This window comes from Tetrao urogallus, assembly GCF_951394365.1.
Source record: "Tetrao urogallus genome assembly, chromosome: 7".
Lineage (NCBI taxonomy): Eukaryota > Metazoa > Chordata > Aves > Galliformes > Phasianidae > Tetrao > Tetrao urogallus.
The window spans coordinates 23,577,970-23,591,374 of record NC_136820.1 but is presented as its reverse complement, the minus strand read 5'-3'; the positions used below and the strand labels follow the sequence as shown (position 1 = coordinate 23,591,374).

Sequence of the window (13,405 nt, the reverse complement as noted above, 5' to 3'; positions counted from 1 at the left end):
ATACTTTGATACATGAGAAAAGCTATAAACACAAGAACATTTTGGAGGGAAATAACACATACAAAAGCTCATTAAATAATTACAACAACAAATAAATAGTTTGTTCAGCTTTACTTTTTGATTGCTGCCATGCATATTTTCATTTTTGGTATACTGAGACAAGAGAAAGATCAGCATGCAAGGCATTCTTTTTTTAGAATGAATCTGAAAGCAGATACTTGGTGTAGCATTTGTAAGCTGTTGTCAGAAGTTCCTAAAACATGATAGAGAAGGCAGTAGGCGTGATAATAAACTGTTGTTGTGAAGACATACAACAAAGCATCATTTTACAAAACAGACTTCCGTGAATATTCATGGCAACTTTTCTTTGCCTCCATGGCTGGAGGGAACGTAAAGCTTTGAAGTGAGGGTTTGGATGGCTTGTGTTACTGCCCATCTTGAGCTTTTGGAAAATCACCCGAAATGGTCCTTATGCTGAGAATGCCCCTTTTGATTTTGGTCAAAACAATAAGCGTGCAGTATCATCTGAGAACAAAGCAATGGCAGACTTGTCTTTAAGCAGTCAGAATTGTAAAGCAAATGGTTACAGGTGAGTTCAGTTTTGGCAGGAGGAGCAGGAGAGGAGAGAACCTCTGACTTCTAACTTGTACTGTGTTTGCTGGATTTACTGGCTCTTTTTCTCTCTTTGTGATGCTGGACAGGCTTTGCTTGAGAGGTTCCCTCAAAGTTGTGGCTGGATTCATTGTGCTGCCTGGTGTATCGCTTGCACTTGCAGGCTGTGACCACAGTTATTTTGTAGGTTCTTATACTTCCATCCTGGCACTGCAGCTGGATCCTCTGGGTGCGAGTTTTGTCATTGACACATCTCCACTCTTGCGAGCTTCGTCTGCTCCAGTACTTGGTTCCATAGCCTCCTCCAATCCAGTTGGGCAGAAGTGGCAAAGGGAGACATTCACCAGCACACACCAGCTCCTTCAGGGGATTGATGCTGGTGCACTGGCCGTCTGAAATGTACTTGGTGGATCGCAGTTCCCGGCAGCCAACTTGAACGCGATCTGCAGAATGCACACAATAATAAATAATGAGATTCAGAACACAGAGATTTCCTTAACCGGTCATTTTCCCCCTAGTTAAAGTAAGCTAGGATATCTTTTTAGTGTTGTGACCCCCAACACAAGGGCCTTGAGCACTGATGATATCTCTAGGTATTACCACAGTATAAAGAAATGGTAATTATATGCACTTCAGCAGTTGTGGTAGAAGAGGCAATTTTATTCTCTGTTCTTCTTCTCAGGGACATACCTTTTGGAAGAGAAAAAATGCCCCAAGGGAAGAAATGTTTCCTCCTTGTTCTCAGTCTAGGGAACTTGCTCTGTGATGTTTACAACAATAATGTTGTATCATTAGCAAGTGGGAAACGGTGCTTTGGAAACTGTTTATATGCTTTTAAATTAATTTTAAATAGGGCTTCTTCTCATTCCACAGTTTCAGCAGACTGAGTCTCCCATGAGCTCTACTGCTCTGAACACAGGTACTGTAAAAGTGACAACAGCTGAAGTTCCCGGGGAATGGTGTTTTGCATACAGTTTGAATGGTTAGCAGCAGTGATTTCAGTGTGACCAACTTGCCCACAGGGAAACACCATCTTTCTATTTGTAGTAGTCTTTTTATTACAGGTAACATAGAGGATCCTGCAAATTCTCTCAGGCAATTGACTGAGAAGCAAAACACAGAGCTTCTAATACAGGCAAGTTTGTACCCGTCTGTATGTGCAGCTCTGCACCCTGCAATAAACACAACTGTTTATTTCAGTAATTACACTTTGAAATAAACGCCCACAGCGCACTTAATTGTAATAAGCAATTTTTACTGGCTATGCTCTCCCTCTTTCTGAAGGACAATTATGGCACAGATTCTACACACAATGCAATTAACTAACGCCTTTAAAATAGGAGTAATTACTAGAAACATTTCAGAGTGAATCATAAAACGCTTTGAAGGTACATCTACATATCACTGCTACAGGCTGCTTCTGTTTCTACTTGGATTTTTGTAAGCAGGTTCTGAACTGGGGCACAGAGCTGAGGTTATGAGTTTACTTCACCCTGGCCTGTGTCTCAGGATGGGCAGACAGTGGGGACTGCAGACTGCGGGCTGAGCTGAGGGGCCATTTGCAGCAGTGGCCTCTTATCTGACTCACAGAAGAAATTCACGCTTGCCTTCCTGCAGCTGCACTCAGGAATGTACCTGGAAGCAGCCAGTAAGAGATTTGAGTTTGCCTCTCCTGTTTTTATGTCTTTGCTGGCTCAGCTTTTCTCTAGTGACAGCTCATTGACAGTGAATGCCTACTGGGCTGCACCAGTAATCTCGTAATGATGAGATGTTTCCTGTGCACTTAAACCCTTAGCATTCATAGAAGCTGACACACCTGGCTTAGCTGAAAGGTATCCGTGTCACTTTTTACCTTCACTTTCCAGGGATGACGCTATTTTTAATCAAATCGTGGTGGGTGGGTGGGTGTGTCTGCTTGGATTTCTTTCATTTTAAGGAGGAGGGCAGAGAAGGGAACAGAAAGCAGAATGTTTTCAGATCCCCATGTACCTAACATACAGACCTAAAACTCACGGGAAAGGACCAGAAACAAAAAGGCAAGTTAAAGCAGAGCACATAGGTAAATGATGAGCTGATTTGTTTACTTGTGCTGGAGGTGTTAAGCAGTGAGTGCTACAGCAGGAAGTAAAACTAAACGGCGGGAACAAAATTTAGAGTTTTTTATTGCATTTGAGAAGTAGCCCAGACACCTCCCCTGCCCGCAGCGGGAAGGCAAGTTAGGAAAGCGAGCGCTTTGGAAGTGCCTCCCGCTCCTTTCCCTTTATCTTTCTTCCCTGCCGGATAACCCACCAAATCTGGCTGAACTTCCCTCAGGAAGCAACCTACCCGAGAGAGCCGGTCCTGCAGGACTTGCAGGGGCCGGCGTGCTCGGGGGCGAGACGGAGCAGAGCCACCGGCAGCAGCATCTTCCCTCGGCCCGCTCCCCGGGGCGCTGCGCTCGGAGGGCTCCGGGGCCGGGGACCAAAGGCCGCGGTGGAGGGGCGGCCGGTGGGATACTCACTGTGACGGTCGGAGCCCGTGCCGCCGTAGTGCCTTCCTCCGTTTCTGGCTTGATTCAACGTGCTGTTGCTGCTTGGGCTCGCGGGGGCAGGTTTAACGACGTGGGAATAAAGTATCTCCGTGGCATCGTTCTTGAAAGCCGAGTAGCTTCTAGTGAAGGTGCAAGCTAGGAGTAAGCCGTAGAAGTGAATGGCGGGGAGAAGCATGGTTGGTTCAGTCTCTGTCTGACGGAGCCAGATGAAATGTTTTTCTTCTGCTTGTTCTCGGTAACTCTGAAATTGCTCTTCAAGGTTTCCTTTATATATTCAGAAAGGCTTGGCATTCATTCAGGTGTAAAGTTGTGGATAGCTTCAGAATGAAAACCCACAAAAGGGGTGGGATCCCCACATGAGCCTGGAAGACCTTTTACCAATGGGAGAGAAGCTTGCAGTAAAGGAGGAGTTTAGGTGCGCTAATTGCAGGATTCCTGCCTGGGGCTTTTGAGGGTATCGGGAAGCTGTCGCGAACCGCACGGCAACGTTGGGTCTGGGACCGAGAGGCTCTGCCCCGCCGTCCCGTGTCGCCCTGCATGCGCAGCATCGCCGTGCGATGTGACTAACACGAAGTGGCAGAATGGGTCCCTTCGGCTACTGTTGTGCAAAGTGACTTCCCTTCTTTTCGAATGTGCCTTTCAGAAAACTCGGCGGTTCTGTAAGGATGCCAAAGTTTACAGAAGTTACAGGAAACTGCTGGTAACCCAAAAGCTGTCTGCTATATACCAAGATCACTCACAAAAAATGTATTGTGAATAATTTAAAGTTGCCTCTAGCTGCTTTAAATTATGCAGCTTTGATCAACAAGGAGCACTGCTAGAGAAACTCCTTGTTTTAGGGGAATATTCTTTCCCTGGTGTGCACAGTTACAAGTATGTAGTTCTGTATCACCACACATAAAAAGCATCTCCTCTAGGCTCTAGTGCAAACATATCCATATTCATAGCCTCACGCTATGCTCATTCACCAAACTCATCTTTTTTTCGTTTTGTACATTGCCTAGAGCATTGTTGTGTTTTAAATTTATTATTTCATGTAAAAAGGAAAACAAAGAGGAAAGAATAGTCCTTATTTTGACATATGATTTTACTATGTCACACACTTATTTGATTTTCCATGAAATTCATGGCCCAAATCCAAACACTGGTGTAAGCTGAGATGCTGTCAGTAGGCCAGCGCTTGTTTGCTTGTTTGCATCAGTGTTGAATGCTCTATAGATTTTCATTATAAATAAAACAACTGTGATCAACACTGAAAGCTGTGGTGTTCTAAATAAATGGAAACTTTTTTCTCTGCAAAAAGCACAACTGTTCAAGAGTCAACATCATGTAAAGATTAGCATCTAATCTCACTGCTATCTACAGAGTCATCCTGTATTTTATTAGCTGTAATGAAAGCAGAACTGGAACACAGATCAGTCACCTCTACAGGGTCAAAACCCTAGAAATTCAAAGACAAGTTTGTTTCCCCCTAGTCACAATTCATCTTCATCGGCACCACGTTCCTCTTGCATCACTACAGAAGTTACCATGGCTTTCATCAGGAGTAAGGACAGATCGAGTCAGTACCAAATTAATAGCTTTTGCTTAGAAGACACGAGAAAAACAGGAGTGTTGCACGGTGAAGTGAGTTTGACTGGTGGAGCTGTGTGTGGGGAAGTGAGTTGATTGCCTGCATCTATTATGACTAGCCCAACCCAGTTCTGGAATAACAAGAATGTTGCAAGGCAGACATCCTTCAGCGGGGCAGTGTGTGGAGGAGTGGGATCAATGCTAACCCCCTGATCTTGTGGAACATCTTATTTAGCCACCAAAGTGAAGGTATGAATGTTACCTTCCCTCTAAATTAAGTAGAAAATGAAAGATTCCTTAAACAAATTGTCAAAGAATTACATTACAGAACATTAATATCTGATCTTATTTATCTTCAGCAGCAGCTAACCAAAGATCTGCTGTGTGTATGTTCACATTCTACTTCATTTTTTCTCATGTTCACAGAGCTTCACATATCTCACCTGCTCTGTAGCATAGTCTCTGTGCTGAACTGACACAATATAACTAAAAACATGGAACTCATTTTCCAGTTTTTTCAGTACCTGTGGATACCAGCCAGGGAACCTCTTCCTAGTTAGAAAGCTTTTCCCACGTTACACAGGACTTGGGAAAGTCAGAAGTTTCCTTGATAGTTGTGTTCTTTGAAATAAGGCATATAATCTTCTTCCAGGAAAAAAGTATGGGAACTTGGATTGCTCGCAGGACTGCGTCTGCAAGGACTGCGTCTTGCTGCAGCTTAACATTTTCAGCTTTCTCTGAAAGCTAACATTCATCCTTTCAGATTTGGGTTATATACAAGCAAAAAGTTTGTCACATGCTTCTCTTGCTCTTATTACTTAGAGAAGGAAGATCTCAAGATAGCCTTTGTAGAAAGCATTTTTCTGTGCACAAGTTGGCTGCAGATATTATTTTAATTTCTTCTGTATTTTCCACTTAGTACAAATGCTGTACAAAATCTCATGATTTCACTGCCCACGTCAGTACTGTTAGTCTGCCTCTTTGAGACGTGAGCAGGCTGCTGAGGAGTTTGTCGTTTCACTGACTTTATACGTTGCGTTGTCAAACCTTGAGTTTGAAGTCCTTCATTTTGTTTGCTTTCCTGAAAGAGATCAGAAGTCACATGAGGGGAAGAAATGCTGGACTGTCAAATTGTAATGCTCTTCGTTAGCGAAACCCATGATCAAAAGGTATTTCTTAATGCTCAGCTGACGAACATTTCCTAGACTTACAGCAATTTTTTCTCTTTATTTAGATAACTGTGATAAGGTGAAGGCTCTAAGTTACCTATGCATTTGTAGCTTCCAAAAAAAAAAAAAAAGGGACTAATACAATGCATAGTCTGTCCTTATTCCAGTCAGATTCATGTAGAACATTGCTGTGTGCTTAATCTGTAATATTGGCCATGAGGAATATATTACACAAGGTCTTTGAAGTCTGTACTGGCTTCCTTTTTGCCTCTGGGCAAACTCAGGATGTTCTTATTGATCTATAAAACCTATATGCTTTGAGTCCTAGGCAATAAATTCTCTCTTCTTTATCTGTCATTATGACACTTAAGATCAGCCAGGGCACAGTGGCTGTATCTGCATCGGGAGGGGTGAATGCTCAGGGTGAAGGGCACAGAAGGCTGGATTTCACAGCTCTTAAAGATCCATGAGAGCTCCCTTCTGTTGCTTGGCGTGGCGTAAAGCCCAGTGTTTACTCAGATCCTGGAAAGGTGGCTGTGGGAAGGCTTCCCACCTGCTAACTGGATTAATGTAAATGTTTGTACATGTACCAGGGATAAAGAGGTACATCTTAACTATGTGGGTTTGGTTTTTTTTTCTACTTAACTGCTTCTTGTATCTTAACAGCCTTGCTTCTCGTGGATCTGAATATAGCGGTAAAATAGTTCGTCACTCTTACAGAGAATGATATCCAGAGTTATTCACCCCTTCAATCTTGTGTTTGTCATTTTCTGTGACGGAAAAACACATACTTCTTTCTACTTGTGTAGAATACATGACATACAATACATGTGTTCTGCTAAGGTACCCAAAGAGAATTCCCTTCTGCACAGATGACTCCATGGTCATTTGTAAGGCTGACAGGGTGCTATCCTACACGTCTCTTAGGCCCTGCAACAATGTCCAAAGGGCAAAGTTTTGTGCAGAGCACACACACCTGTCTGGCAGCGTAGAAGAGCCACAGGGAATAGCAGGGAATGCACTGACATGACAAACGACTACCAGAGAGCCTTGTCACTGCAACCCGTGCAATCACTGAACATGCACAAAAGAAGAAGGAATTCACAATTTTTCAGTAATTTGGACCTGCCTTATGCTAACAATGGCATGGAGTGGCAAGGATTAGAATGAAGGCTGCATGGGAAAAAAAGAATAAAATTTTTGCATTTTTATCATTAAACCCACAGAGAAGACAATTAGAGCATTGCAATTCTGACTTGTTTCCAAAATATAAGCTCAAAAAACAGACTGACATTTATTATTTTGCACCTTAAAACAGAGATGACTGTCAGGCTATTTTCTGTTAAGCAATAAGCATATTAGTAACAGACTTCAAAGCAGTGTAAAATGTGATTTGGAGCATGATAAGAGAGTCTGTCTGAAAGTGAGGTAAAATTGTAATAAATGTAACTGTTGAGAACTTGTAAGCTGTTGTGAAACAAGTTAGCATACTTTTAAAGCTCACGCAGAAAACATGTTAGAGGAGGAGGAGAACCCCCGCAAATTCCCAAACCAAAGATTTTTTGAATACTGACTTTTTTTTTCAGAATTAAATGTCTCTTTTTCATTTTCTCAGTAAATTACATTTGAGAGATTCAACAGAAAGCACAACGTATAGTTTCATTAATGAGAGTGGTTAATTAGTTCTGATTTATGTCTTTTTCCGCTCCCTAAGATTTTGCATTTCAATTTTATTTATTTCCACTTTCTCTTATACGTAATGTAGACAGAATAATTTAGGTCAGGCTTTGGCTTCAAAGGAAGCAATTCATCACTTCTATCAAAAAACGATGTTAAATATAGACTGAAAAGGGAAATATTTGAGTTTATTTGGAGATTATAAGAAAATGTGAAGTAGATTTTTATACCAGACTGAAGACAGTGTGGCTTACTGTTCCCCAAAGCATGTTTTGTGATTTTCTGCCTACACTGAGGAGGAAATAAAAACAAAAGAGGGTTTTACACGTTATAAAGCAATGAGAGCAACAACTTGTTTATTTGGAGTAACACTGGGGTAACTCAGATGGCATTGAAATGTCATGTGGTTTTTTTTTAAGATATTTGAGGCAGTAAGGCGGCATTTTTTTATATACATAGACCTTGAAGTAAACTGGACTTTGGTGTCTACATACTTTCTAAAATGTTGCCCTAAGGAGTAAAAGTCCTATAGATTTTCACTGAGCCAGTCACTTAAATGCTTTTGAAAATTTTACCCTCAGGTTAAAATTCTAAACTCCTACTCAGTGTTAAGCAGGCAAAGTCCCATCAACATGCCCCAGTTGCAAATAAAATAGCAACTGCGTAAAGGTTTTGAAGTTTATCCTGTTTCTTTACATGTAATTAACTGAACTCTTAATATATCACTATGTTTCAGTAAACTGCTTTGTGTTTCTAATTACGTGGTCTGAAATGATTACAGCGTATTTTAAAAATGCACACTCTACAACAAACCAGCAAAGAAAACCTGGCATAGTTTCAGCATTTGCTAAGCAAACACTTGCCAAACCTGTTGTTAGATCCGAAGCTGTAATTTAAAAACAAGCCTACAAGGGATCTGGAAGAAGATCCCTCTTTCCTTCCTTCTGCTCCATCTCCCACTCCCTTACAAGGAAATCACTTTACCTTATCAAAACAGAGCAGTTACTGACATTTGTCTCCTGGTTGGAATCCTATCCCCGCTGTATTCAGATTTTAGGTTTGGCTAGTGCATATTCTTGTGAAAGAATAAAAGAATGTTAATGTCCAAATTCTTCAATCAGATAAATATGCACGACTCCTCCTGAAATTAAGGAAGTACCTGAAGGCAAAACCTGGCCCCAAATTAGAATTTTAATAATTGTAATACTGTGTAATCTGTTCCCTGCCAAGAGACAGAAATGGCCCATCCTGCACAACGCATTCACAGACTTACCACGCATGTGTAACAGGGTTTCGTTCATAACACACAAACCAGAAAATAATTGAACAGAGTATATGCAGCTTATTTTATTAACATGAGCCCATCCATTATCCCAGTGCATTTGTACAGTACTGAAAATCTCTATTTGCTGCACTTGTAGGAACTTCCATAATCTGGAGAATGTTTCTCCATTTTCACCCCAAATCCTTTTTAAACACTGGGAACCTGAGGTACACTGTGTTTACCACACAAAATGAAAACTGAGGGTTTCATTTTGTCTCTCTCTCAAAGAGTAAGAATATATATGTCTATAAGAATGTCATTTCAGCAAGTTGGTTTTTTTATTCTCTTTTACTGACATGTCCATCCCTCCTCAACTTGGTTTCAGTTACCTACTAAGTCCCAAACTGTTCCATTAAATGAATGAGTGTGTCAGGCTGATTGAAATGAAGACACAGAACTGAGGATCCCTTGTCTACACAGATTTCCTTTGCAGCAATTTTAAGGGCCCTGAGTTCACAAATAAAAGAAAATCTAGCAGGAAGAAAGCTAATAGAACCCTGCCAGTAGAAGATCTATTATCTGAAATGCTCTAGGATCTGTCTTAAATAAATGAAATTGCATTTTTACTGGTGTGTGACTGCAGCGCAGCCCTAGCTAATGAGGTGGCAGAATCCATACCGAGAGTCAAGACTGCAAAATCTTGAGCTAAAACTTAACATTTAACAGTTTTTTAAGCTTTTTTATGGTGAGAACATTTTGCAGTTGCTGTTGACTCACATACACAATCAAAATGTACAGAAACACATACACACTCAGTTTGGCTAGGAGTGTTGAAAATGCTATTGCCATGAAGTTGAGTGATGGGAATGAGTATTCAGTACAGTCCACTTATCCTCTACGTTGCACATAAAATCTAGTACCAAAACTCTTCAGGGAAGGACAAAACACGGAAATTCTTTGCAGCAGTAGGTGATGAGATTTCAATTTTTTTTTTCCAATCCAAGTCAGAAAAAAGCCAAAGCACCATATTTTTCTCAGCCTCCTTACAGAAGAAATTCCAAAGATAAAAAGAAAATCTTACCAGATGTTACTGCTCAGTGGTGATTTTTTCCTTTGATTAATCTTGACTCTTTGAATTTAATACAATGGCAGTTTAACAGCAGCAAGATAATCCCTGCCTTAAGCATGACATTAGGTTTTAATGGATTATTTATCTTATCTTATCTAAGCCTGGAAGTCTCTCAGTATATCTTTATGGTAATAAACAGATATTAGCTGTACTTGCCTATTCACAGAGTTTTAAGCAAAACCATCCTCTAGCCTGAAGTGCAGTGGGTTGTTCGGTCTTCTTCTTAGTTATCTATATGATCACAATAGATTAGCATTTAGAATTAAAGCGTAGTTAAAGCAATATAGTCACAGAACAACAATGAGGTCCCTGTCAGCAGAGATAATCAGCAGTGATGAATTTAAAATGGCTGCTTCTCCAAAGATTAAGCTTTGTCCATGCTGACCATAACAGCAGTTCTTGTCATTATTATTATTATTGCACATGACATCAACAATAAGAAGGCAAATAGGCTCCATAACATGTGTTACCCCCATTTAAAGCTTTGCCACTGTTTATGCCTGTAATCTTAAGGCAATTAAGACATTAATTTTCCAAAGCAAGACATGGTTGTCGTGAGGCAGATTTGTTTGGAGATTTCAGTCTTCATTTGGAATTACAAGCTGGTTTAAATAATATATTGACATTGTACAAAAAAGGAAATTTCAGAACATTCTGTTTGCTCACTTGGCCTCTCTGCAATTCCTCAAAGCTTTTCGCAGGGTTCCTTTTCTCAAATGGATCCTCTCATGGAAACACTGTACAAATAAAGCCTTCATAACTGTCAACATCTGAATTTGTTTTCCAGGAGGGGTACTTCCAGTAAATTTACACTCAGAAAAAAACAGAGTAGTGTCCTTTCTGGTAGTTTTCATTTAAAACATAGCTCTGATCTCACACACTTGTGCCTGCCTGATAAGAACAACACAGTAACTTTTGCTGTAGATGGAAAATCCTGCAAGTGAAAAATCCCTAGGCATGATTCTTCCCTGGTGGGTGCTAGAGTTGCCTCCTGCAAGTCCAGGGGATGCATTGTCCTTCTTAAAGCTGAATGTAACATCCAGCTTTGTATCAAACATCCAGTATTAGATGGTGTTTTGGTATCTGCTTCTGACCTAATTTTTGTTTTTCTCTTGCCCTGCTACCTCTTGTAGCTGGCTGGGTGGACAACACCATAAAATTCTGCCTTCCAGGTTTCCCTTCTGAATTTTGCATCACAGATGATCACCTCCATCCACATGTTGTGGATGTCACTTACTGACTTCATCCTCTGTCCATTGCAGGCTATTGGAATGTAAGAGGTGTGATGACTGCTGGGCATTTCCATATCTGGAAATGCCCAGGCTACTCTGCACAGGAAGCACCTTTAGCAATGAACAGTATTGTGAGGGCATCTCTACTGACATTATTTTTTTATATTATTTTAATTCTTTTTGATGTAGTCAACATTATTATGAAGTCTGTTTAAAAGGCACAAAAATGGAACTACTGGAAATCATTTAATAAGACTTTCTGTTCTTAAGTGAAGTGAGGAAAGCGGTTATTTTATTACCATTCATTTAGTCAAAAAGTATGACAAAATGAATGAATATGATGGATATGATAGGCAGCGATACATATGGCCATGAAATACTTCTTTTCATTGTATGTTCTAGTTAACTTGCTGTCAAGAAGTGTTTACAATAAGCTGTTAAAATAGATCTTTTATATAAATAAATAATTAAGAGGAAGAACAACGCGTGCTTTTCCTACAGCACTGACTTATGGTCAAATTCAAACCTCATTGAAGTCAGTGGAAATCTTTCAATTCTCTAAGTGAGAATTGGATTTTGAGTCTCCATGCAGTAAAACAATCACAGAGACACGCTGGCAGTGTGCCTATAATCTCTGTTCACAGTGTGCACATTAAATTAACTTAAAACATCTGTCCAGTAGGTGGCATATGAGATCTCATAGTCAGGAACGTAATAAAGCAATGGCATGTCACCACCAACCCAGGAAAATGGTATTTCATCAGTTACATCCAAAGGACCAATATGAACTTTAAGAGTCTATATGCAGAAACCAATGTGGTCTTTTTATTAGCTTTTATTTAATTTGCGTTATTAGATTCACATTTCCATGTTAAAAAGAACTTGTCACATTTATGAATAGCAGTTATAAAATATTTGATTTACCCATCTAGTTAGAAATAGGTCACATTTTTCAGTTTCTCCATTACTTAATGTTTATTACTAATGTCAGCACGCTTATGTTTATAATATGGTAGCAGTCCTTCCCAAATCTTTGTTCCAAATGTATAATGCAGGACTGGAACAGGCTCCCCAGAGCAGTGATCGTAGCTGCAAGCCTGCCAGAGTTCAAGCAGTGTTTGGACAATATTCTCAGACACAAGGGTTGAATTTTGAGTGGCCCTGTGCAGAGCCTGGAGTTGGACTCCATGATTCTTCTGGGTCCCTTCCAGCTCGAGATATCCTATCCTATCCTATCCTATCCTATCCTATCCTATCCTATCCTATCCTATCCTATCCTATCCCATCCCATCCCATCCCATCCCATCCCATCCCATCCCATCCCGACTTTTTCTCATTCGTCCTGACAAAAAGGTTAGTCTGCTTAAATGTCATCAATGAATACAGTCCCTTTTTTCTTAAAAGCACCTTTCCTGTCCAAGATGCACTGCTTCCTATGGACATTCAGCACCAAGACTCTGATTTTAATCTCAGGCCAATGTAAGAAATCTGAGGGCTTCCTTGAAAAGGAGACTTGGGAATCTTCCAGTCCCATTTGATTTCTTTTTGTATCACTAACCATTCTTTATTTTGATACAATAGGTAATGTGACGCTGACTTGATACCACAGCACCACATAAGACTTAACACTAGTTTGTGAAACTACCATACCTGAAAGAACTTCAAAATATCTTAATTATCCCACACACAAAGATTAAAGGAAGGAAGATAGTCCCAGAAATACAGAGGCTGCTTAATGTAATCATACTTCAGGATTATTCTTGGTTATTAAGGTCTTTTTTGGCTAGGGATTTTGCAGAGGATTGAAGTCACTCATTGTTTTATTACCTTCAGCAAAACATCTAAGAAGGAGCACTGAGTTTGTCCTTCAAATTCAGCTTTCAGCTTTGTGGTGCACATAATCTTTTCATGGTAAAAGTTCAGGCCGTATCCCAAACCTTAATTGGTTTGGGCCCCAGCATCAAATGTTGGTGGTGTGCTTGAAAACATCTCATTAATCTAATCTTGTGACTTTGGGGCCATTACGATGGTTTTTATGTCTAGGATTTGCATTTGTACTGTCAAGTATATGTGGATCTCAGAATATTCTCAAGACCTAACTCTCCCATAATTCACACCACAAACCCTTAAACTAATAGCAAGGAATTATTTTAGCATAAGTGCCAGAAGGTGGAAAAACACTTACAATACTCAGAAACTGATTACACTCAGTGGTTTTGT

General features: G+C 40.3%; 1 protein-coding gene across 1 annotated transcript; it reads right to left on the bottom strand.

The window, feature by feature from the left end:
• Positions 1-639: 639 nt before the first annotated feature.
• On the bottom strand, positions 640-3,433 carry SOSTDC1 (sclerostin domain containing 1; the record flags this gene model as incomplete). Its single annotated transcript, XM_079537946.1, has 2 exons — positions 3,113-3,433; positions 640-1,055 (listed from the first exon to the last, which is right to left on the bottom strand). Exons 1-2 carry the CDS (start codon positions 3,315-3,317, stop codon positions 640-642), a joined length of 621 nt encoding a protein of 206 aa, XP_079394072.1. The 5' UTR covers positions 3,318-3,433.
• Positions 3,434-13,405: the final 9,972 nt, after the last annotated feature.